This window comes from Lissotriton helveticus, chromosome 1_1 (genome assembly GCF_964261635.1).
Source record: "Lissotriton helveticus chromosome 1_1, aLisHel1.1, whole genome shotgun sequence".
NCBI lineage: Eukaryota > Metazoa > Chordata > Amphibia > Caudata > Salamandridae > Lissotriton > Lissotriton helveticus.
Window position 1 is genome coordinate 1,752,666,295 of NC_136057.1, and position 26,579 is coordinate 1,752,692,873.

A 26,579-nucleotide genomic window follows, 5' to 3' on the forward strand; every position below is an offset into this window, starting at 1 on the left:
CACCCAGGGAAGCTGGGTGCATAGGTGTTCTTTCGTGTCGGGTTTCGTCGCTGTTTCCTATGGAGAGTTGCAAGAAAGTGCTGCAGGCAACCAGGAGAAAAGTGTCCGGGTGGATCCAAGGGTGGATCGGAGTCGAGAACAACGTGAAAGCAGAGGGGCAGAGTCTGGGTCACTAGCCAGTGACCAGGAAGGAACCAGGTGATGTCGAGATGCAATCAGGTGAAGAGGTGAAGCTTGTCTCTGCAGCCACGAGGTCCAGGAGGCGTCGACGACGGCCAGGAGCTGGAGTCGAGCTATCCCACGATGAATCTAGCTGTTGGCGGTGTCGGTATCCGGATTGGACCCAACAAACCTTGGCAAATGCAATCCACGCAGGATGAGAAGATTGGCTTCAGTTTAGACCAGCAAGGTCTGGGGAACTTCTCCTTCGCAGGATAGCTGGAGCAAGCCCGGATCAACCAGGCAAGCAGTGTAGTTTTGCAAAGATGTCTTCAGAGGGGCCACTAGCCAACAGGCTAGCAACCGCAAAGACGCATCGAGCTGATATGCAGGCGCAGGCCCCACCTGGCACTCGTGGAGTGTGGAGGGATGAGCTTCGGTGCAAATGTTGTTCGGGTCTGGGGCTTCTCAAACCCCTATGCACAACTTCGATGGTATCTCAGAAACTGCACAGGTAACAAAAAGCCGGTAGTCCTGGCTGTCCGGTCTCCCGTCGCTCGTGTCCACCACGGGTCTCAGCTTTGATGTGGGTCAGAGTCAGAGAAGTCTGGAAGTCCGGTTCCGGCTGGAGCATCGACAAAGCAAACCGGCAAGGTACTGTTGGAGCCTGTTTGCACAGGGTGGTCACTCCTTGACCACAAGGGAGATGTCTTCAGTCTTCCAGTCAAAATGAAACGTCGAAGGTCCAAGAGTTCGTTTCAGAGTTTCTTTCCAGGATAATCTAATGTCTCTAGACACAGCTCCTATCTTTATACTAAACTAAGGGGCTTGATTACCTGCTAGGTCCCTCCTATGGGTGGAACCTGAGAAGGGGGTGGTTACAACCCTATCTCTTTGTCCAGTTTCGCGCCAGAGCTGGGGCTGGAGTGCCCCAGCAACTGGTTTGAACCGGGCTATGCATGGAGCACCTTGTGTGCCCCAGGCAGTGTCTGGAAAAGCATCTTTCCATTGAACCCACCCTGCCCCAATCCACTGCAGGCTGTCTAGGGACAGGAAACCTATTGTCCAGGCCTCCACTGCAGGAGTTTCGTCCAGCAGCAGGAGGTCAGACTTGTGTCTGTGGCAGCAACATCCATTTTGTGATGCTGAGGCTCTGTTTAACTTTAACCGGGTAAAGCAGTAACTTCATGTCTTCTCCCTCTAGAAGGGTGGAATGCTACCCCCGCCGCCAGAACTGGCGGGGGGGAGGGGTAGTATTCCAAAGTGTTTGACACCTTACACAACATGTTTTGATAAAGCCAAACCAAAGTTAGCAATAACCGCGAGGATTATAATGCACTTAAGAGTATATGGTATGGCTATATCATAGAGCAGCTATAAGGACATGGTTCCGAAAGCTGCAGACAGGCTCAGCTCATGCTAGAGCACCATCTCACATAAAACCAAGCACTCTGCCTTCAGGATTGTCAAGGCCTGCCATAGGAGTGACTTGTAGGTATATATGTGTCTATATATAAGGGTAGATATAGGAATACTTTATCTAAGCAAGGGGTGATTACACGACCTTGCCCAAGCTGAGTGATCAGCCTGTGGTGTCAGTTTGGATGGCCAGCAAGGGGTGGCATAATTCATGCTGCTGCCCCTGGTAGGCCTTGGATGCACCTATGCCCTGGGTACCTATGGTACACTATACAGGGGCTCACAAAGGTGACCCAGTCCCAATTAGGTATGTACCTAAAGTACATGGAGTCCATTTTACAGAGAGGGCAGATAGCCTGGGGCCCTGAATAGCAGGATCCCAGGCCAACTAAGTCGAAAACCAGCTAAACACTAGGCAAAAAGTTGGGGTAACCATATAGTCAGATATCCATCTTCCTACACCCATATTGTATAAATTCCAGCATCTTTAAATGTAAGCAGACCTTGATCAGAGAGAGAAGAGATGACCTAGATTCATAGAACACTTGCAGAGGTAAGTATTATAGGCTTTTCTAGAGTTCAAATAAGTTGGACAGTACTGGGATGAAACCATCCATCACTGTGCCCTTTAAATAAAGAGTACATTTATAAATATCCACAATTGAGGAGAATCCAAAGTTGCAGGAATGTTTTTATTTTGAATAGGAATACCAATGTGGGGCACCTAGTCTTCTGCTGGCTTTTTACCCCCATTTGAAGAATTTCAGATGCCTTTGACATAGCATTTAATTGCGTTCCATATTTGGCGGGTTCACTCCTTATCAATAAAAAAATAACCTTTTGAGAGAAAAAAGAGAAACTTTTCTTTCTTTTCTGTTATTGTTAAGACCTCTTATTGGTGCTTACACAATGCCGGAACCCATTAGTATTGAGAGATATTTCCTTTCTTAGGATCCCTAATTTGTCTATATTGCTACTGCGTATCATTTTATCTTTTTTTTGACTCTCTATAGAGATTGTGTTCTTCTGCTGTGTTTGTATCACCTAATGATACTAACTTCACTGGTGATGATTCTCTAGACCAACCTTCATTTGTTTTTATTTTCCTTTTTTTCACAGCTTCAAGGACTGCATCCCAAGATCATTCTGCAAGCAAATCCAACAGAACAACTACCTGACCAAGTACCGCATGAAGAGTGTCTTCAAGAAGTTTGTTCGACGGTTTCATTTGCACACGGTCAGCCCTGGGAAGCTGAGCGAGCAGAACGTCATGTACAAATATCTGTCCACCTTGGAGAACCTGGCACCGCGCTTTGGAAGGGAGGTCTTCCGGGTCAGCTCCCTGGAATTCCAGGCAGAGAGTGAGAAAGGAAATATGTACGTGAATGGAAGGCATTCTCTGGTCGAAGAGAGATTAACATTGTCGAAGGAAGAGGCGACCATGCATGAAGTCATGGTTACTGGTACAGAGGGCATCCAGTGGCGAATCATGCAGCAAGAGGTAAAAGCTTCTGAGACAAGCACAAGTATTAGTGGAGCAAAGGTATTTTTTGTGTGTGTGCCCTGTCTGTGGTCCTATTGGCCCACGACTCTGTTGTTAACTTTAATGCTTCTTTGTCAAAAAAATGTAAGTGCTATTCACGAACCTTCAAAAATGTCACACGTATGCAATCGTAAAACAGTTTTTCAACATAAAGAAATACATGTCAAACAATAAACAAACAATGCCCTCTGCCTCTGAGGGCAGGATTTTTCTCATCTTTTATCTTTTAAGAAAATTGTGGCAACCCTCAAAAAATTATCAAAATGTAAATAGCTGAAAAAAGTGCATGGCGGTGCATGATACTTGAGCATTAATACTTTTGTCCTTTTTCAAAGAGAAAACATGAAAGAAAACCGTTCCTGTAAGGCAAAACATCATAAATAGTGTGCTGTCACTTTAAGGAAGTCTGGAGCTACCACAACATCAGCATATGTAATAGTTGCTTTTTCCTTTCTTTACTTTGCTGAGTGATGATTCTATGAGCACTTGAACCCTCCCTTTCAGCCTCATGTATTGTATTAGAAGAGGTTTTGTGGAGCAATGTAAAACTTGCCTCAAAGTGTTCAGTGAATGTCTTTCTTATGAACTAATTTTTTCCTGGTGCTAGGGTTTCTTTTATTATATTTTGCCCATCAAATTTTCTCTCCAACTGTTTTTCTTAGTCTCCAGAGGCAAGTTTTCTGTTAAAACTTTCCTCTCTGGATTAGAACCTTGTAGGGATAATGTTTATCTCGTGGTTGTTTCTTTTGGGGATTTTATTTTTTAATTAGGAAGACCTTCTCTTTTGGGTGGATCAACGTGTGGTGAATTCAGTGCTAATCAATTACTGCCCTTTTACTTCTGTGTTCCGTGTGACATTACTTGTATGGAAGGGGGTCTGTCACAGCACAGGGGCTGAAGGGCCTTCCACTTCACAGTGTTCCCTATCGTCTACCTTTTAACACCCCACAATGGCCCCTCATGGTTTCAATGCAAATATCTTCCTGGCCTTATTGTGGAGTTGACGCTTAAGGTTTCTTTACACACATTGGAGTGCCTCGATGTTGAGGCTGCGTACGTTTGGGATTGCTTCAGTGTTGGGGAGGACTTCTGGACGTTGACTAATTTATTGAAGTGGACACCCCCTCAGTGCCCCTGTTTTTAGTTCACACTGACAAGAGCTCCAGTGTAGGTGCCTACAGTTATGTACAAAGCTCATCAGGGATTCTGACTCTTAAGATTGAGAAGATCCATAGTTAAAAGCCCTTGGCAGTATCTCGGCGATGTAGAATGTTCTGTCCCTTAGCTTCCACCCTTAGTGGTAGCTCATAGTGCAACTATGTATCCACTTTGGTGCTGGAAACCAGGGTTCGAGCTTCGGGGTCACGGCCACATCCTGTGATTCTGGGCAAATCACTTAATCTCCCCGTGCCTGAATGTGTAATGTAAATACACATGCTCATGTAAAGCGCTCCAATACCTTTGGGTCGAGTTCGCACTATATAAATATGCAACAAAAAAAAACCCCAAGAAAAAGTGTCTTTGATGGTCTCCATGCAGCCAGAGATAAGATCTCATCTACCTTGTAAACCAGATTGTTGCTGACACTGACAGGATGATACAAAAGGGGGTGGTGATGGACGGAGCATCTGAACCAATCAAACACTCTCACCCAGTCAAAAGATCTGGGTTTGATCCATCACCGTTCTTTAGCCCACTCTGCCACCCCAGTTCAGACATGGCTATATGCAAATCAGTCTGACCCTGTGCCTCATGGGAACAGTCGAGCCCGAACCACCAAGCCATGCCTTCCCTGGACCGGAAACAAGCTTCCGAGGACCGGTTTCTGGCATTCCAGCCGTCTTCAGCCCGGCTTGCTTGAATCCAGTGGCAAAGTGAGCAAGGGACTCACGTCTGAGCATACCCTGCCACACTTATGGCGGCCAAAGCGATACAAAAGGGGGTGGTGATGGGCGGAGCATCTGAACCAATCAAACACTCACACCCAGTCAAAAGATCTGGGTTTGATCCATCACCGTTCTTTAGCCCACTCTGCCACCCCAGTTCAGACATGGCTATATGCAAATCAGTCTGACCATGTGCCTCATGGGAATAGACCAGCCCGAACCGCCAAGCCATGCCTTCCCTGGACCGGAAACAAGCTTCCGAGGACCGGTTTCTGGCATTCCAGCCGTCTTCAGCCTGGCTTGCTTGAATCCAGTGGCAAAGTGAGCAAGGGACTCACGTCTGAGCATACCTTGCCACACTTATGGCGGCCAAAGCGATACAAAAGGGGGTGGTGATGGACGGAGCATCTGAAAGAGCAATCTGCCAGAAACCGGTCCTCGGAAGCTTGTTTCCGGTCCAGGGAAGGCATGGCTTGGCAGTACGGGCTGGACTGTTCCCATGAGGTACAGGGTCAGACTGATTTGCATATAGCCATGTCTGAACTGGGGTGGCAGAGTGGGCTAAAGAACGGTGATGGATTAAACCCAGATCTTTTGACTGGGTGTGAGTGTTTGATTGGTTCAGATGCTCCGTCCATCACCACCCCCTTTTGTACCGACACTGACAGGATAGGATGGTAGTCGGAATGATGCCTATATCCATTCATCTTCTTGCACTATCTGTGTTTTCGCCATCTACTTACTTACGGAAAGGTGTAGATTTATCTACTTATTCATGGATTGCAGTATAGCCTTGTACATGCAGTTTGCACTTTTTCTGAGTTGTTGCAACATAATTCCTAGATTGTGATTGCATACTTCATAAGTTTCACTCTCTTAAAGAATTCTTTATTTTTCCTTGTTGTAAAACTTCCTCAAGCTCGCTCTTTCACTCTAAGGGTATTGCCTTCTGAGTTTCTTCCTATTACGTGACTTTTCGTTTCTCTGGTTGGAGAATTAAGACTATGCATGAATACAAGGTCTCATCAGAGGATTTGTCGGACCTTCTTCTGCTCTTCACCTTTCTCAGGAGCACTGCTAATGGGGGGGGGGGTCGACGGTTTCCTGTGAGGAAATACATGTCTATGTACTGTTGTTATACCCTAGTCTTAAGCATAACTTTGCCTTGGGTTACTTAAGTTTAATGCCTTAATGCCTAGCACCTTTACTCTGTTCCTTCTACAGAATAAGGGGTTTGAGACTTCTGTGCCTGAAGTTGTTTGATTATAAGATTTAGTTTGTGGACAAGTGACTGTAGATGTATACTTTGTAACATTTCATAGGAGGAGAGTAAACATGGTCATTATACGTCATTCTCAATTCATACATCTATTCCTGTGAAATACATAAAGAGGCAGTGGCGTAGGAAGGGGGTGCGGTGGGTGCGGGCCGCCCCGGGGTGTCATCACTGAGGGGGGTAACAAAATGGCAAAAATATGTGTTTTAAACACATAGTTTTGCCATTTTGTCAAGCCGGGGCTGTCGAGAAATGTTCCGCACCGGGTACCACCTGACCTTGCTACGCCACTGTAAAGAGGGACACCTGTATACTTAATTGGAACTTCCCCAACCTTGCTCTCGGGTTAACCAATCATTTCCCACTTGAAAAAATATCGTTGTTGGTCCCCAGTTAATTCTAGATCGCCATTCCCTGCAGGTGGGGTTATGAATGGTCCTCGCTGTATCATCCTACTGTACAATGCATACATTTCATTCCTTGGCACAGGTCACAGACAGAAGTTTACCAACTCCAGGTTCAAATGTTTACAAACTATACAACCTGCATCCGTGAAGGGAGAAAACACGCTAATGCCACGTCTATGTGAAAAACCTGTTTTTGCAGCATGAAACTTTTCGGGATTCACATGCTGTGCATTACTCAGCTTTCCAGAGGTTTGGTCCGGACCTCTCCTCTTGCAAATTTTTTTTTCTCTTTTTGTTCCCTCCCATTTTGTTGGGCTTTGTCTGTTGCCACCATTTGGCACATTGTCCCTCTTTCTCCTGATGTCAGACACCCACCCTGAAAGCCCCTGTGTGTGGTCTGCATCTTCAGATTCTTTTATTCGCTGTTGGCTTGAAGAAGCTACTACTGAAGACACTCTAAACGCTGAAAGAGGGGAAAACGCTGGATCATCAAAGAACATTTGAAGCATTAGCCTACACTCACCACTGTAGCACAAAGAAGAGGAGAATAACTGATATCCACTGAGGTTTCCATTTAGAAAAAACAAAAAAGTAGGTGGAGCACATGGGCGATGTGGAGGATGTTGGAGAACGTGCAGCCATGTGGTACCCTGTATACATAGACGGTGCACAGTAAGAAAATAGTTCTTGGAAGCCCCAACTTGTATTCCAAAATTTCCTTTATTGTAATCTTTTAAAACCTCTTCAGCCAACGCGTTTCGTTCACATTGAACTTCGTCAGGGCTGCAATTATTAAAAAGTATACAAAAGACTCAGTACCAAGAAATAATAAAGATAAAATATACAAAACACCCAAATACAGAAAAAAAAACAACACAAGAATATAACATGAATATTGACAAACATATTAAAAACAAATCTTCTAATGGTAAAAGAATTCATGTAAACATGCGTTTTTTTGCTTTGCTTTGAAAGGGAATGTCCCAGCCTGTATATATCACAAAATAGTACATAGCATCAGTCTGGCAGAAAGAATAGGGCTAGTTTAGAACAGGGTAACAAATCGATCAGTAAATGTGTATAAGACATCATACCATTTTACACCAAAGTATCATACTTCAGAAAATAGACATATTATGTATGATGTAGACATTAAGATCAACCATTGTCAGTTAATTATATGCCATCATTATCAATCCATACCAACAGATAGTACCTTCAACTGAGTGTATAACCCCAAAATTGGGAATTAAGATACAAAGAGAGATTCACATGTAAATTTGAGACTATATTTGCTCAGATGTATGAGGCGAAGGGTATTTTCTGTGTTCCGTAAATCGATCTATACCTCTTATTCAAAGGAACGTCTTAAAAATTGTAACACATTCATTATCAGAAAAACTCCTCACCTTTCAAATGTCCAAGTTTCGTAGTCCAGAAATAAATGGGTCAATATAATAGTTGCCCGCCATTCAAGAAAAATAAGTTTGTGTACTGGAAAAAATTAAAACAAGAACAGGATCAATCATCAAATCCTGTGTGTATATCATAGGATTATCTGCCGTTAAGATATCTGGGTGGTTTTCACCTCTGGCTAACCACTCATATTCAGAACATGTCCAACCTCGATAGTGTGATGAACAGGTCCCCACCGTGTGGTAGCGTTGGAGCAGTCGGACCTAGTTCTTTATATATTTAATCTATTAGGAAAAAACCAGATACAAGATGTAACTAAAAAACGTTCATTGTTCTAGCTAACAACAATAAACATTCAGACCATTCACCTACAACCACAATTAAATCTGCCTGTAACAGGTTATGCATTATATGGTATGTGATAGGGGACCACATGTGCCGGCCGGCTATTAATCTGTAGTCCCACCTGATCAATGATGTTCTCAAATTTAAAGAAGGGCAAGTCTGTGATTTGAGTACTCAGCATAAAAAAGTTCGAGACCACATGTAACAACGAAACATCAATCTGAAATACCATCTAAATAGCAAGACTGTCAAGTTCGGTCTGTGCTAATACACGAATGCCCAAAGTAAAAGCATTATTCGTTTGTGTATTAAGGGGGTGCTACACACAAAACGATATCATTCTAAGGCAAAAAGAGTAAAGATACGACTCAATATAATCTCATTCTAGGTAAAAAAACATTATAGCTTATCTTCCGTCTGTATGCGCCATGTGAAATATATGTGCCAATCAAATGATGACCTAGAGTCACCTCCACTCGTATTAATGACGACAGCCAATATTTAGATAATTAGTTTTATAAATGCGTGATATAAAGCGCTTATTGCGATGAAACGATATTCTCCAAATGAGAACACATGTGGAATACAATGCCACCCCAACTCGAGTGGCGTATGATTGTTTCCGCCCATGCTTTTGAAAAAAGTGTAACGCATTCAGCGAAAGTATGCAGACAACAGAGTTGACAAATTAGCGCCCCCCTTTCTCATGTCCCCGGCAACTCACCGTGTTTATAAAGCAACAAGTCGATAGGGTAATCGTAAACCGAGCCCTCATTCTCGTTCAGTTTAAATATCCCGGTAGGACAGCCCTCACTCATGGTCCGCCCCGCATTTCCGTCTCTTCCACTTTCCGTCACAAAGTGGAAGGGATCATATGTTAGAGGACTAATATGTATCCGCCATCTTTAAATGTCTGATTATAGTTCAAGGGGATACAATATATTCATATATATGGTTGTCATTAAGGCCAAATAACGTAAATAAGTATAAAAATCAGGCATCTCCTATCAAAGAGTTATATCCCTTTAAAAAGTAACAATCCCCAACAAATTCCTATAAATTCTTATTTCGACATAAAACGAAATATATATTTGAAGTTGATGCCTAACGGATTCGACAAACTAGCATATTTCTCCTCCGCCTCCCATATAAGCATCTAATATCGTGATACCACTAGTCGTGCAAGTAGTTCGATATTTATATTGACGCCACCATCAAATGTGCAAAAGTAGAACTAAGCATATCTGTTGTCATGGTTTAAATCATAGCCATAGAAGTGAAGGAAAAGGGGGAAAGGAAATTCAAAAACAAAAATATATAATGACATAATAAATCACAACATATTCCTTAGTGTAATAATGGTTACATAATCGGTCCCTATTTGTACCTTGATGTAATTATGGTTACCCTTGTCAGTGATATTAGTCAGAAAAAAGCCTAATCTCATCATATTTAACTCAGTGTAGTTCATCTGTGCATGTTTTCACATGATTTAATACAATTCTATTTACAAACAAATGGTATTGCCACGTATACCTCACATATTCTCATGTTTTCAATCATTGACATGATTCTGTACATTGGTATACAATAAAATTACAAAATATGCAAATAACCAATTCCACTGAGCCCAATGGAATAACTAAGATTCATATTTTCTACAGAAAATGGTGCATCTCACCATCTGTATTGTGCCCCAAACTCGTCGCTCTCAAGCGACAAATCCACTTTGCCTCTTTTTGCCGTAACATGACTTCTCTATTTCCGCCTCTTTTGGGCACTGGGCTGTGATCAATAGCATGAAACCAAAAATTGAGATCATCCGGATATTCCGTAGAGTAGTGATTTGTTATGGGATATCTCATGTCTTTATTTGTTGGGCTTTGTCTGTTGCCATCATTTGGCACCTTGTCCCTCTTTCTCCTGATGTCAGACACCCACCCTGAAAGCCCCTGTAAATGGTCTGCATCTTCAGATTCTTTTATTCGCTGTTGGCTTGAAGAAGCTACAACTGAAGACACTCTAAATGCTGACGAGGGGAAAACGCTGGATCGTCAAAGAACATTTGAAGCATTAGCCTACACTCACCACTGTAGCACAAAGAAGAGGAGGATAACTGATATCCACTGAGGTTTCCATTTAGAAACAACAACAAAAGTAGGTGGAGCGCATGGGCGATGTGGAGGATGTTGGAGAATGTGCAGCCATGTGGTACCCTGCACTGTAGGATATTGAAAACTCACCCTCTAGGCTCTGCCCAGAGTGCCACTACAAGTTTGCTCAGAGTAACGAGCACCAGGTGTGCAACCTCTGTTTACCGAGGGACCACAATACTGAGGGCTGCAAAGCATGTGCCGGGTTCAGGTCAGATGCTGAGAGCCTGGTAGAAACGGAAACCGACACATTATGCCATGCAAGCACTGAAGGACAGCTCATCGCTAAGAGACCTCAGTCTGTCAAGCGAGGAGGGAGCTGAAGGAGAGGGCTCAGACCCGAAAGAGAGGTCATCAACATCGACCGAGAACACAAGAAATGGAAGGAGAAGTGTGAGCAGGTAATGCAGAATAACCAAGGACCAACCAACCCAGGAAGACCGCTACACAATGACACATGGCAAGCCGCAACACCCTACTCAACAGGTACTCTTGGGTACTCTCGCAGGCACTGGGAAGAAGTGGGAGAGCTGCCAAAAGACCTGCCAGAGCAGTACCATAAAAGAGCAAGGTTGCTCGTAGAAGAGGGCAAGATATATAGATACACATGCCTAAAATCAGCTCTAGACGCTGTGAACACAGCGAGTAGGCAGCGGGTGTCGGAAACAACATTCAGGAGGCATGAATGGCTGCGAGTGTCAGGCTTTAAAATGAAGTCCAGGCAAGCATCAGCAATAGTATAATAATTCAAAGTGGAGCTACTCTTTGGTAGTGTGGTCTATTGTGCTGAAAGGTAAGATATAACAGTACACAAGATGAAACCCTGCTGCAACTAAGGGTAAAGGTCCATATAAAGTCACTCATACCTTATTGCCTAAATGAAATAGAAACTGCATCTTTGCATACCGTGGTGTTAGAATAGTAAGAGGATGTGGCAAGGCACTTCCTGCCAAACATGTTCAACGGCAGTAGGGGGTTTCAGTGTGCACACATCCACACATACCCTATTAAACAGATAATTTATAATAAATAAGTTGCAAGATTGATATCTATATCTTAAAGCAACAGTTGTTCATGATGGGAAGCCGTTAGAGCTAAAATATTAGGAATCCATGACAAAACATTGCCATTGACTTCACATAATATGCCAAATCACCTCAAAGTCCACAAGGTATGAGAGCTTCCCTTGCCATCTCGCCTCATATGGTGTCTTATTACTCTTCGCCTGCACCTATAATATTTAAAAGACCATGATGAAAGTCTGTAAGACGCATCTGCCATCTCCAGTAGTACTCTTTTTGCCATTCCAAAATCTTAATACTAGGTTTACTGATGCTGAGGGCTTCTCCAGGGCTTACCAAACGCAGGATGCATCCAATTTTCAACTGTAGTGTGACACCTCTTTAGGGGTTGCTTTTTGTGATCTTGTGAAATTCGCAACACACAAGCCAAATATTTTCTTTAGCTGCAGTTAATATTTACTATAATTTTTCACAGTGGTTTTACTCTTTTGTTTTTATTGTCTGATTTCGTAGGTTGATCCATGTTTCCTTTTTTTCCGTTGCATACCTAATAATAATGACCTATATGGCTTTCAATCTTTTGATTTACTGCAGTGATTCCTTAAACACATTGATACACCCTAAACGTTATTTGTTTGGTAACACTTGCATATTATAAGGTGTTCTACATAGAGAGGATAGTGTTTCACAGGATTTTTTTCTTTTTTTGATTTATTCTTACATAATAAAGGATGGTATAAAAGTCAATGTTTCAATTACAGCATCTTGGGCCGGATGTTTTAAACTCACTCAGTGTCTTTAGGAAATGTGTCGATATGTGTTGATACATAATAATCGTTGACTGTTATAGACTGAATTCCAAGTCCTCTTGCCTAGCTACATGACTTCCTTGGGGGAGTTTCCAAAGGACAAAATATGCCTTTAGTCATGGTCATGAGAGCATGACTGTTCTATTAAGCTTGGTCTTATCTGTAAATATTTGCTGTCGAGTAGTCCAGTTGTACTCTGCAATTCTGTGTAGTAGGTGTTCACGACATTTAGATTGAAGAAATTAGCTTGCTATTTTATTTAATGATTGTAAATATTCATGACAATTCCTTTATAGAAAACAAAAGTTACCTCTAACTTGAGTTCGTCATCAAGATTTACTCTATTAAATTCATAACCAAGCCACCCCAACCCCGACAGCCAGGGAAATGAAAGCAATAGTCTGAGATATTCTTTATCGCTGGGCAACTATCTGTGTGTGAGGCATGCTGGGATTATGGTGACCCTTGTTGCCTTGAAGTGACGCGCTGTGTGAGCTCTATATTTGATGGTATGCATAAGGGAACGATTTTTTTAGAAAGCAGCAAGGGGAATTGTTCAGTCAGCAGGGCAGCACCATGTACATTTTGACTTTTTTCTTGTTTTGGCAGCTAATTTTTATACATTTAGGTAATTTTCATAATCATCGACAAAGAAAAAAGTGCTGCCTGTACAGGCATTTCTTATTTACTGTTTCTCAGGTTTTGTGTTTGAAGGAACGTTTTGCATTCCCGCATCTGCTCAGATATAACCTAATGTCTATGAATTTAATAAACATACCTTTGGCATGGTGTTAGGAACTTTCTCTTTACCTTCAACGGAGAGGTTTTGGAAAGATTGGTCATTAACCATGGTCTTCGTATTGTGAGACAAGCTTACAACGCTTTGCACTTAAAGGCCGACAGATCTCAACAAATGGCATTCTTTCTGGGTATCACAGCAGAATGCCCCCTATAGATTTCTCTTTCAAAGTAATGTAGCAGCCAGAGTTAGAATGTAGGAAGGAGGAGTAAAAGGCTTTCATTGCACACCCAAAGGTACCCAACTAAATTATTTGATTGTCCGTGATGAAATTTAGAGCACATGAAATAGATGAATAATCTGAGCACAAACAAATGATTGAGGAAAAGATCAGTGCAACTCACAAGATCGATTTAGGAAGGGATATGGTCGTCAAACAACCACAGTAATGTCTGGCATGGAAAAAAGTAAACTAAAGGCTAAGGACAGAAAAGTGCACAGGAAGAGATGAGCACTCGTAAAATCTGAGCACAGATAACGGTCATAGAAAGGTGCAGTTACAGGAAAGTGGCAAAGACAAACAGTGTAATAAGAACTGGGACCAGAAAATAGGCACGGGAATAAATAAACACTGGCACGTAGCACAAGACGAGATTAGCACCATTTTTGGAAGAGTTGAGCATAGGGCAAATCGACTACTGGAAACAAGAGCATTAGGACGAGCACTGGAAATATGCTCAGGAAAAAAGTTGGCTGTAGAACAGAGACAGGTACAGGAAACAATGCAAGAATTGAGCACAGCAAATGGATGCTTTAATAGCTAAGTGCGGGCAACTGTTGGTACAGGATTAATTAAACACGTAGGAAGTCTTGAGCAAAGCAAATGAATGTATCAAAACAGAGCACTGGGAGCAGAGGAGGGAGAGTGTTGAACAGGAAACTGGACCAGAAAGGTCTGAGTACAGGAATCGGGCATTTGGAGAGATACACTTTTGAAAGGACAAAAAGAGCACAGAAGCTGAAGCAGTACTGTGTTGCAGGATGCAGAGAACATACACATAGGAGCATCTCAACGGAGGGAATTGGCACAAATTCGGTACTGGAAACTTCATGAGAGAGGAGAAAAAGAAACGAGCACAGTAATAACTGATGACCGGAAACGGGAGCAGGAGGGCATGAGTTCAGCTACAGGCACCGAAAGGGCCAAATAGAGAAAACTAGCACAGCCACTTACATGCGCACACAAGAAGGATGAACAGAGGAACTAGGTGTAAGACTGATTCAGTACTGTTTACCTTGCACAGAGAGCAAAGGACACGGGCACAACAAGAGCTCAGAAACAAAAGCTAAAACAAAATAGTGAAAGTGATACTTCATTTAATCGTAGCCACTGGAAATGACTTTGGGCCATATTCATCATGTTCATCAGTTGTTTGCTTGCCATGTCCCTCTAGAGAGGGACTAACTTTACATACATCAGCTATGTTGAGCCTGAACTCATAGGCCATACACCCTTCAGACTGGCCCAAAAGAACAACCAGGTCAGTGTCTCCCTTGTTGGGCCTCATCAGTGAGGAACGGCTTGAATGCAATGACACAGCAAGCAAGGTGCTCGGGATTTAAAAATTGTCTCAATGAGAAAAAACAAGCATCTGCAAATCCAGTAGCTCTCTTATTTGAGATCCATTGGCTTTGCCAATGTGTTTTGACCATGTTGTACAGCAGCCTGGCTTCTGTTCAGCATTGCATAATGTTAGTGGAGGGTGAATGCTTAGAGTGAGTGGTGTACATTAGAGTAACTTATTGCGGAGTGGTGTAGAGTAGTAGAGTTGTGGGTGTAAGTAACTGAAGTGTCACTTGAGATGGCCGATCGGGTAGAAGCAACTTAAATGAGAAGTAGGACGGCACATTGCACGTCCAGGAATAATACCGAAATGCTTCTAAAATGTAAAATAAAATGCATTGCAAAAAGATGAGGAAGAACAAAGACCAGGAAAACACGTATTCTTGGTCCATGCTTTAGGAAGGAGCTTACACAAGAAAGGAGGGAAGCCTGTGGGATCTAAGCAATCTAAAGATTACAAATGGGAGTGACAATGAAAACAAGTAAAAGTAGGCTGTGGGTGGGTTGTAAGCCCACTAAATTGTAAACAATACATCTCGCAGCACAGCACATGTGCTGTGTAGGCGAGACCTAAAGCATGGTTGGTGGAAAACTTGAATTAATCACAGCCACAGGTAGTTATTTGGGCCACATTCTAGTGTATAATTTTTAACTCCGTGTGCCACTCCAAATAGGGTTCAGCATTTTGCTAAGTAGCCTTGATCTTATTGGCTGTTGTGTCCAAATAACCAGGCAGTGTTACTTTCCTTTTGAACAAGAAAAGTAACACCCCCTTTACCGGTTTTTACCTTGTTGGCCCTCCTCAATGAGGCCCATCTTGAATGCGGTGGCACTGCAAGCACAGAATACACTTCTAGGTATACCATTTGTAATTAAGGTGTCTCACTGAGAAAAAAAGGTGATAAGGTGAACAATTCATTTCTGCCACGTGTAATTAGACTACATTCCAATTTTGTGATAATTGTGCCACTCAAGAGAACAGCAAGCACTCGACATGTGAAAGAGGTGTACACAAAAACTGAGTTATGAAACTGAGTGCCAGAAATAAATACAGTAATCCATGATAATGGGATCTGTGAACAAGAACCGTGTTGCATGTGGGTGATTAGGCATGAAGACCAGAATGCAGCACACAAGCTGAGTGTTGAAAGAGTCGACTAGCAATGGAAGAGGTCCAGGAGGTGTTAAACACGGGATCCAGACTTGGCAAGAGATGAGCTTAGGAGATGGTTCATGAACAATACCCCACAACAAAAAAGATACATGAGAGAGATGAGCATTGAGTTGCAAGGCACAAGAAAAGAAAAACTCAGCTAGAGCTGGGCGCAGGAAGCTAAGTGGGGGAGAGCTGAGCACAGGAAGCACTCTGAGGAAGAACTGGGCAGGAAGAGTTCATGACAGGAAAGAGGTGCAGAATGAACTCTTCCTAGTAGGTTACCGTAGGAAGTATTGACAATACCACGGGTGGCAGATGGAGTAAGAATTGACCACTGGTAATTGGTGTAAGCCAATCTAAGCAATGGAGTGGGTAGGAGGAGTTGAGCTGATGTTCTATTAACTTTAGATTATCTGGAAAATCGCATATTCCCAGAAGCAGAATAAAAAAAGTGTTTTGATTCATCAGGCCTTATAATAATAGAGGGAAACGCAGATTGTGAGGAGTGGAAGCCTGGAGAGGGAAGGGGAATAGATGTACAGGGGCCTGCTACTACTGAGTCGAGGTGAAGACTGTGAGAGCAGATATCCGGAATATAAAACATTGATTGTGCCAGTGGTGATGGGGTACGCCCATCCAGCCCTGAGATGCCTCAATAAGGAGAGCCACAAGTGTGGCAGGACAGGCACGAGTGTGGCTGAGCAGGAGCGTAAACTGGGCAGAACATAGTGGGCCATTATTCAGACAGGCAACAGTGGAAAAGAATGACACGTGCTGGCATCAGTGCTTAATTTGAGCCAGTGGTTTCCGGTGCTCAGCACCGGTACTTAATCATTAGCACCGGTGCTTTTCATGAGCAACAGTTAAGGAAACATTAATTTCTGGTAGGCACAGAGAGATTATATGATTTGCCCAGAATCACAGGATGTTGAGCCGATGCCGAGACGCGAACCTGGTTTCCCAGCTTCGAAGTCGGCAACTCTGGCCATTACGCCACATCCTATCCCCACTTTCATGGTTAGTAGTCAGTTCTGTTTTAGGCAGCGCTAACAGGAACAATGGATTGTGCAAGCTGCCTCCTGACAAGAGCCCTGGCACATATATATATATTTTTTTAACAAATTAACCAGGGGTTGGCATTGGTTACTTAGGTGCATCCTCACCTAGAGTAGTTGTCCTCTTCTTTAGGAATCCTGACCTACAGTCTATGTGCTTTTGTTAAGGACATATGTCTGTATCGCCGACGTCTGCTGGCTAACCCCAAAACATATTGATCCTGATCTTTTATTGAATTACTGATGTTTGGTCAATTGAAGTGTTGTATAAATAAGGCGAGGCCTTCCTGGCTTATACATTCATCTGCTGTTAGCAGTGCTCTGGCTAGTGTTATTTTCAGATTACAGGAATGGACTACTGTCTCCTGTTACCGATGATTAGATGCATTTACTGTTATATTTATTAAATGTTCATGTTTGTTAGTCTTCGACATTGAGAGGCTCACTAATTCCCCCCAGAATATGACTGACGGAACTGGTTAATAAACCCGCCTGTGCTGTTATTCCTCTTTATAAAATGAAGGGTACGCTTTGTGTCTTTTACCAGAGTCACCTACATGCTTTAGTACTGTCTTCGTTAGGGGCATATGGGCATGTCTACGGTGCACTGCTGAATCCCAAGTGTTATCTTTGCTTATGTTAGCGAGTATTTTGGAGGCCCTTGGTTGGCAGCACAAACCGATAAAAACAATCATCATCACCATCATAGACTCCCTTCTCTTCGTACTGGCATGCAGCGAAGGGTCATGTGGGAGATTCTGGGCTCAGGGACTTGGCCAAGGGCTAGTAGAAAGAGAAGCTGCCTGGAGTCCATGATGGGGATGGAGACTTTCATAGCTCCCTTGTAGAGCATCCTGTTTAGTCACCAGCTTATAGCCCAAGAGGTCATTTTCTTTGGGGTTCTGGGAGGGCTTTTGCTAAATGCCAAGTGCTCACTAGCTTTTTCTTTCAATTGATTAACAGCAGAACACTGAGAACAGCAACCACAGACTCTATTTTGGGAAGAGCCTTTTGAAGATCGACAAAAATAAACCTACGCATCAGCCGACGGAAAAAAATGAACCGAAGTGGTCGCACTTCTGCGATTTCCAGGAAATAACCCATGTTGTCATCAGTGGGGCAAAAGTGAGCATAAATCGGCAAGACAACAAGTGTCTGGTAAGCTATTTGTTATGGAAGGCCCTGTCTCTCATCACATCATAAGCATTTCGTGGAACTGAGCTTCAGTGATCGCGAGCATGCGCTCTTGGTTCCTGTAGTGAGTGCCTTTGTTTTTGCCATCGCAAGATTGTAAGTTCTAAAACTCAAGATAAAGTCACAACATTTCATTTGTAACCCAAAAACCCATTGAAGTCAGCATTTCATTGATAACTACTTTTTTCAGGAAAGTTCCTTCCTAAAGTTGTTCCAAAATTATTTGATTCTTTGAGACATTTTTATGACAGTCTATGTGTGCTGATGAAATAATATTCCCCAAATGATAAACAGCTAGGGCAAGCATTATACAGTGTGCCCTAGGGGCGCAGTGGGTCTGTGCTCTCCTTCGGGGCACTTTAGTCCAGAGAAGGTGCCACAGTTGCTTGTGTGATTCCTTCTGTAATACAGCCTGCATTGATTTAAAGTATGCTGGTGAGGTTACAAAGAAGCATTCCTACATTTACATGGGGGCGTGGCCATGGCAAATGAAAAAGCCTTTGCCTTTAAAGAGCCCACTGTATTAGAGACATGGACACGGAGGCAAAACATGTTTGAGACTCCCAAATTTGAACTTTTCTTTTACATTTTATAATGCTTTCGTTTTTTTTGTAATGCTTTTCTTCCTAGTGTGTTTCTTCATTTTGATGTAATGCCTAATCTGAATGGTGATGCCAGTGCTTTTTTAAGAATGGCGGGCCGTGTCGCTTAGCAACATTGGTGTACACCAGCTTGGACTTGCCAAAAGGGACGAGTGGTGATGGCAGCACCTTTAAACCACACTAGCTGACATTTGGTCCATCTCACTCTTCTGCCCTGCCATCTTATCTAGTGTCTTTGTGGAAGTTGATTCCACACTCTGCACCGGCCGACCTTTGAGACCCCCACCTGCTTTCTGTAATTCCACTTGCTTATTTCCCTTTGTGTTTCCCCTTCTGCCAACTGCTAAAGGGCGTTATAGTGGTAGGAATGGGACTGTTAACTGTTATGCTTCCTAAGTGCTTCGGGTGGAGGGTCTTCGGGTGTGATCAAATTGAGCATAGGAGGTAGTGAAGTTGGGGCAGAGGAAGGAGCACAGTCAGGACATTAACAACCCTAATAGTGGAGGTGAAGGGGCACGGGCCCCCACGCTTGCTTACTGAGTCACAAATGTGCTGGTGGCACTCAGGCCTGTCCTCAGAAAACAATGAAAGTACAAACGGATTGCATGCCTTTTAATGTAGATGCACCACAATTCATTCTTTGTGCCTGGGCAGAGTGATGATCTCAGCAGTAAGGAGGCAGGGTCATGGGGATTGGAGTGCAGCAGGTGCACTGTCTAAGGGGCCTGGCTGCTGCATAGAAGGAAGAGAGACCCTAGGAACAAGAGTCCGGTAGATATACTTTCATCAAGGTATAGTAAGAACAGAGAACGGCCCCCGGGGTGCTCATGGGTGTCTGGAGATCTTTCGGGCTGAGAGGAGCTGAAGAGGAAGATGTGAGGGTTTTAGAGTGCAGGTGTGAGTGGGCTAAGGGACGTGTGTCTGGTGGCCCTGGCACCTGGTGGCATATTGAACGTTCTACCTGCTTGCTCAGTGCTTTTGAAGCCCTCTGGGCTTGGACTAATTATTTTTTCAGTTAAGTTTCGCCAGCGGCGTGGGGGCAGGTATATTGCAGCCTGGATGTGGACACTTGCATAGCAGCTGAGATTGGACAGGAAGGAAATTGAAATGGGGTCGGAGCGTTTTGACTAGGTGAGGGTCATTTACTTTGTGACGGGTCTAGGGCAGTGGTATTACAGGGTGGCTGGCAGTCTGAAGTTTAAATAGCCATGACTGAATATGGAGCCTCCTATGGAGGAGCATTGACCCCCTCTGGCACAAAAACCTGCCTACGCCACTGAGTCAGAAGATGGGAAGGGAAAAACACTGAAGGAATCTGTGAAAGGCAAAGCGGGAAGTGGACGAAATCTGTGCAGGGCATCGGCCTAGGGAAGATGAAGGAAAATAGAAAAAGTTCATAAACTAATAAAAGAAAGCAGGATGACTGGGGGTGGACTTCAGAAAAACTTTATTCGATCATTATCAAACAAGATCATAAAAGTACAAAGAAATAGCAGATAAAATCTAAAAACTACACCAGTATCCAGCGTACTGTGACATTACAGTGGTTCTAGGAATACCAAAGAATAATAGATTCATTGTGGAATTTAATATGTACATTCACGGATGACGGATTAAAACACAAGTTAAAAGGAATTCTAGTAAAACAGTAGAAAGAATCTTAAAAAAGTAAACACCAAGGCCTATTATGGTCTCGGGGACTTTCTTGTTTTCAAAGAAGCCCATAAAAAAGACGCTACTGCAAGACAAACTAGTGGGTCAGGAAGTGATTTAAAAAAATAAAATGCCAACCTACATTGTTTGAAATTGTGGGGCTTTAAAATTGGTAAGATGTATTTTTTCCTTTCTCTCTGGTAAAATCCACAGAACAATATTAAATGGAGGTCATATTGGGGCGAATTCCTGTCACAGGGACAGAGGGATAGCTCTGAATGGTTAAACCTTTTAGCTGGCAACATAAACAGCAGAGGTATCCTATTTAGGCAAAATCGCAATAATATGAATATATATTGTAATTTTGGAACATCCTGTAAGTAGAAGTAGCCTCCCTCTAAGATGGAAGGAACTAACTGGTAGGTGAGGACTGACTTTTTACTGTAGTTCTTCTCCGTACGGTTATATTGAGCCTTTAAAATGAATGTGTCCACTACCCTTTGTCATGAGGTCAGTCTACAAACTGCTGGGTCCTTGAACGGGTCTGACATCCCCATTGCGTTCAGTTCTACTTGACAAAGTTTAAACATTTAATCCTTTTATAGTTTTCTAGTCTAAGGCAGTCCCTTATTACATTTTGGGTTAAGGGTAGTGTATTCCTGTGCCAGATAGAATGCCACAGCAAGATAGGGGCTAGTCTAATTGCATCTGTGATATAGGATAAGCCCAATTCCATATGTAATATATAATGTGTACAGGATTGTGGAAGATACACCACTGACTTAAAATTGTTTTCAATAGATTGGAGACAGCCACATGTGCCATTCCCGAAACACCAGCCCCATAAGTGGCCGCGGACTTGGTTTTAGTGTAGTAAATCTGTTTAATAGCGGCTAATGTTTTTTTTTTACCTATCCTGGATACGAATGCTGTTATTGCCTCTAGGCTCCTTTCCATATCCAGGGCTCTCCCCATAACTGTCCGAGACCATGTTTGTTTATTATCAAATAATACCCCTAGGCAAGGGAAGGAGTCAATCACCTCTATTTTCCCCGATTCGTATGTAGGAAAGGCAATTTATCACAAGCCCACCCCCTGCTATAAACACAAATGACTGTCTGGTTGACCTTGAAGTCCAACGTACTCATGAAGGCCACATAGGCAGTGATAAGGTGTTGGAGCCCTATTCCTGTTCTGGCGATCAAAACTCCATCGTCAGCATAAGCCAAAATAGGCAGTTGCGTAGAGCCACATAGGGTAAGGTCTGGGGTTACACCGAGTAGGGCCTTCTCCATACAGTTTGTGTAGATGGAAAAAGGGAATGATGCAAGAACACAGCACTCTCTGACCCCCCTCTCAAGATTTTAAATGGTCGGATGCATTCCCCATTTTTCCCATATCTGACCGATGCAGAGGCATCTGTATAAAGCTGGCGGATAAAGTCGATTATGGGCTGATCAATCCCCATCCCTTCCATAGTATGCCACAGCTTAGAATGGGAAACGCAGTCAAATGCTGCTGGGAGATCCATAAACGTAAGGTAAATTTTCCAACCCTTAGCCAAGGCATACTTCTCCATAATCAGTGAGAGGTTAAGACACTGATCTACAGTACCTTTATCTCGCCGGAACCCTTATTGGGGCTGCCTAAGTATATCCTTATCCAGTGCCCATGCCTCCTGCCTGGTTAAAAGGTGCCGGCCCATGAGTTTAGCTGTTGTGTTTGAAAGAGATATGAATCTATAATTTTTGGGGCTTCCTCTATCTCCTTTGTTATTAATTGGAATGATTACGCTAGTTTTCCATGAAGGGGGGTCCTACTATAGCGATATTATTAAAAGCATTGGTCAGTAAGGGGATCCACAGATCAATATAATTGTCCAGGAAGAAGTCTGTTGGTACCCCATCAGGTCTATCAGCCTTCCCTGCACTGCATGAGAGTAACCATTTTTTCACTTAAATAAGTGAAAATAATAAGGTATCCTACATGCTTAGAGGTGCTAAAAGAGGTGGTTGAACATTGGCGGTAACTGGCAAAAAAATATTAACAAAATGTTCCACCCATTCCTCTTTACCTACGTTTGTATCTAGCGTGGGGTCCTACTGGGTTTTAAAAAATGGTGAATTAATTATACCCCAGAACTCCTGACTATTACCTGAGGAGGTTGCATGACCAAGCTTATCCCAGATCTCCTCCCTCAAAGTCCTCTCCCTGTCCCTTCTTGCCAATTTGTATTGGGTATGGAGTAAGGCTATCTGGGTTTGATTTATTGGTTGGGATTTAATGGCAATGTTAAGGGCCTTCCTGTTCCTTGACCAGTTGAGTCAAGCCAGCCTTTGCCTTCAGTGTTTTTATCTGTTCTATTTCGAGTCAGTGCCATCCTGAACTATTCCAATAGATCCATAAAGGAAGAGACCAAGGCAATTGAGTTGGTTCCTACGTCTACGCAAGTACTAATGCTAGTCTGTGCAGATTTTATTACTTCAGGACCACCTTGTGTTTATCTATTTGAGCCCATTTAAATTGGTAGCCATTTTTCCTAGCTAGTATTGGAAGGTCTATAATCTGGTGTCTGCTCTTTACCCTACTGATCAGTATAAGTTCACTAGTTAAAATTGCATGGTCACTAAAACACGTGAATTTCGCATCTGTGTTTCTAAAACTATCACAAAAAGGTTTAGAAACCATTATGAAGTCAATTATTGATTTCTGGGTTTCTCCGCAAAAAGTTTTCCTAGGGTTGTCCTCCAAATTATTCCAAATATGGATATGGCCATATTCCTACTGGACATTGTCTTATTGAGCCTATTTCTTTAATTACTATGATGAAAGTGGAGGACAGGATTTCCCATCAGATCAGCCAATCCACAGACGGAATCATGGTTATGTTTACATGGGTGGATGTTAAAATCACCCAACCATATTATTGTTGGTGCCTCTGCTTTTTTATTGAGAGCTAATGCCTCACCAATCCCCAAATTCACCTAATCTATGACCGTATGCATATTTGGACCAAAGTTGTTGTCATAGAAATGTATTAAGACCCAAGTGCCTTCATTTGGATACTCAAAAATAAAAAGGTGAAAGATGGGGCTCCTATCATCAAACATCCTCACGTTTAATTTGTGTGTTTGGGATTAACGTTAAGAGACCCCCCATAGATCTCCTTGCAGCTGACGGGATTTCCTTAGTCTGGAAGGACCGGAAACCATTGATAAAGATAGGTTCTACAGCTCATGTCTCCTGAAAACAGCAGATGTCATTTTCCTGCCAGAGGTTTTGCCATTGAGCATTATCCAGTTTGAAGGTTATGCCTGCCACATTCCTGGATGTTATTTTAAATAGACTGGCTTTCCCTTCTACAATTCTGTTAAAGTTAGTGATAACTAGGGTCACAGGGGATACAGGATTTTCTACTGCAATCCTCTTGGTTAACCGAGAGAATAGTCAGTTGCATTGGTCCAGGCCAGAGAGTGGTTCAAATCTATTCTTAGTAGGAACCCCTAACCCCACATCTTCTAGCCCACCGTCCAGTATGGCCCTTGATGTTCCACCTATTGCGTTCTCTCGTGGTACCTGTGGAAAGGTCTTTGGTGGTTTTTAGATTTAGGGGTCTCTAGTTGGCACAGGTAGGTTCTTGTGACAAATGGGGATCCTTGCCTCTAGTCAGGGTAAGGGGGTACACTCCTAAAATAAACCCTGCTCACCCTCTGGGTAGCTTGGCACAAGCCGACAGGCTTATCTCAGAAGCAGTGAGTAAACATTTGTGAACACATACAGTAATCAAGTGACAACACTACAGATGGACACCACACAAGTTATATATTAAAAATAAGTATTCTATATATATTATTTAACACAAGACCACAAACAACAAAAATCCACAATACTGTACTTAAAATGGTCGAGTTAGCTTAGTTTTCTTTAGATCTTAAACTGCGACACTTTGAGTCAATGTACCTTAAGATGCGTAACGCTTCTACAACGAAAGTGTTGCAGGGATGTTGATGCGGTAGTTCTTTACACTCAAATACGGTGATGCATTGAAGATCCGGTGCAAAGAAACAAAGGTGGCATCTTCTTCTTGATGCGGCACGCTCCTCCGATGTTGCGAGATGTCTCGACTCGATGCGACTGCTGCAGGGTTGGCACCCTTGTTCAATGATGCGACGACAGCGGCTTTGGCGGCGACACTCTTCTCTGACGATGCGAGACGCTTCCGCTCGATGCTGCAGCGGCAACACCCTTGTTCAGTGATGCGACGACAGCGGCTGCGACGGCGGCACGCTTCTCCGTGGATGCGAGGCTCTTCTGCGGCCAATGCGACAGCTACAGCGGCGACACCCTTGCTCAGTGATGCGACGCAGCTGCTGTGACGGCGACACACTTCTTTGTTGTTGCAAGAGGTTTCTTGTGAGGTGGTGCAATGTGACAGCTACAGCGGCGACATCTCCGTGATGCGGCGGCTGCGATAGTGACTCTCCACTTCTACATGAGTCGCGCTTCCAGCTCCTTGCGACACGCAGTCCCTCAGAGGCCCCAAAACAGCTGCGGGTACTTCCAAAGAACTCTTGGGGAGCTGGTGGTTGAAGTCTGTTGTCCCTGAGACTTCAGCAGGAGGCAATTTCTTCTCGCAAGCCCTTGGAGATCCTTCACAAGTTGAATAAAGCACACAAAGTTCCTTTCTATGGCAGTCAGGCAACCACTGCAGGCCAATCCCACAAGCAGCACTTCAGCTTAGGAATAGTCTCTCCTCAGTTTCTTCAGGTTCCTCTCCTCAGCAAAGGTTTCTTCTTGTTTCCCAAAGTGATCTAAAGTTCCAACAAAAGGGCTTGGGTAAATGTCAGTCATCGACAAACATTTTTTGGGTTCCTCACTATACATAAAGAAGATAGTCAAATGCTTTCCCCAGGTTGCACAAGTTACCAACCCAGAAGTCCTGAAGTTCATGCCAAGAAAATAAGTAATTACTACATCTCTCTTTCCCGTTATAAACAATATAAAAACATAAATAGTAAAGAACCTGAACACTTGCAATAAACTACAATTTATTGTGCAATGGCATTAATGTTCATTTGCATCAGAATCTTCAAATCTCTGTTGCAAATTAGTTATTCTCGCAGAGACTCGATTAGGAATATTTAGATTTGATCGATATTTGGGAACACAACCAGAATGATTCCAGAAAGCTGCTTTCATATTTCTCAAAAATACAGGAGCTGTCAGTAACCTTTAAGTTGCTTGAGAAAGGCAGATTATTTAAATCTGGATTGTTTAAGTGTTATGCTACATGTTCCTTATCATACTTATCTTTGTACTTACCTACCATTTGTGGTCTTCATCAGGTGCCATTGTTCAGTTGGACTGAGGGCTTGCCAACACGTACAACCTTAAAAACGTGGGGCTCTACTTTCCTTACAAATTGTTTAACCTTACACAAATCACCAATAATCAAACCCCAAGACCATGCTGTAAATTATTATTATTTTTTTTTTTTTTTTACTTTGTTTATTGAGTTTGTGCAAGCATAAAACATGGCGTCTACATATTTCGTCGTCTACATATTTCCCCCCCCCCCCGCCCCAAGTAACACACAATGCGCATCAAGTCAAGTCCACAGTTAGCAAAGTTCCGACACAGCCTTGGAGCCAACAACCCAGATCCGGGCAGGCGGCGTGTGGTATCATAACAATAGAAGGACTATACTGAAAACATAGTCGTACTGACCATGGCGTTCCCCTCCCACCTCCCCCATGAGACCCACCCTCCCACCTCCCTCAATACCTCAGGCTTGCCATTAGAGGAGACTTTACTGATCCACGGGATACCCAGCTGGGGGGATAGACACAAAAATCACACTCATACTTTCAAGACCAATTATCTAGTGGAGAGGCGTGGAGGAGACATCCTCGGTGTCATGCGCTGTCGGAGGTGTTGCGCATAGTCGCACCGAGCTATCAGAAGGGACAGGAGATCTCGCTAAGACCCCACTGATCTCCCCAGGGGCACGCGTGGCAGCAGCACTGCCGATGTAGCTCTGGTATAGGCCCCAGAAATTCTTTGGGCGGCACGATGGAGGGAGAAGCTCGCTATAGTTCTCAGACTGCGTGCAGCAATATAG

The 26,579-nt window shown here is 43.2% G+C and overlaps 1 protein-coding gene across 1 annotated transcript in view; it reads left to right on the plus strand.

Annotated features, from left to right (window-relative positions):
- Positions 1-26,579, plus strand: part of TYK2 (tyrosine kinase 2) — a 523,599-nt gene that overhangs the window by 194,154 nt on the left and 302,866 nt on the right. The window contains exons 6-7 of the mRNA XM_078640035.1: positions 2,698-3,079; positions 17,973-18,167. Of these exons, the coding sequence (XP_078496161.1) occupies positions 2,698-3,079; positions 17,973-18,167 (577 nt within the window). The remainder of the gene's footprint in view (positions 1-2,697; positions 3,080-17,972; positions 18,168-26,579) is intronic.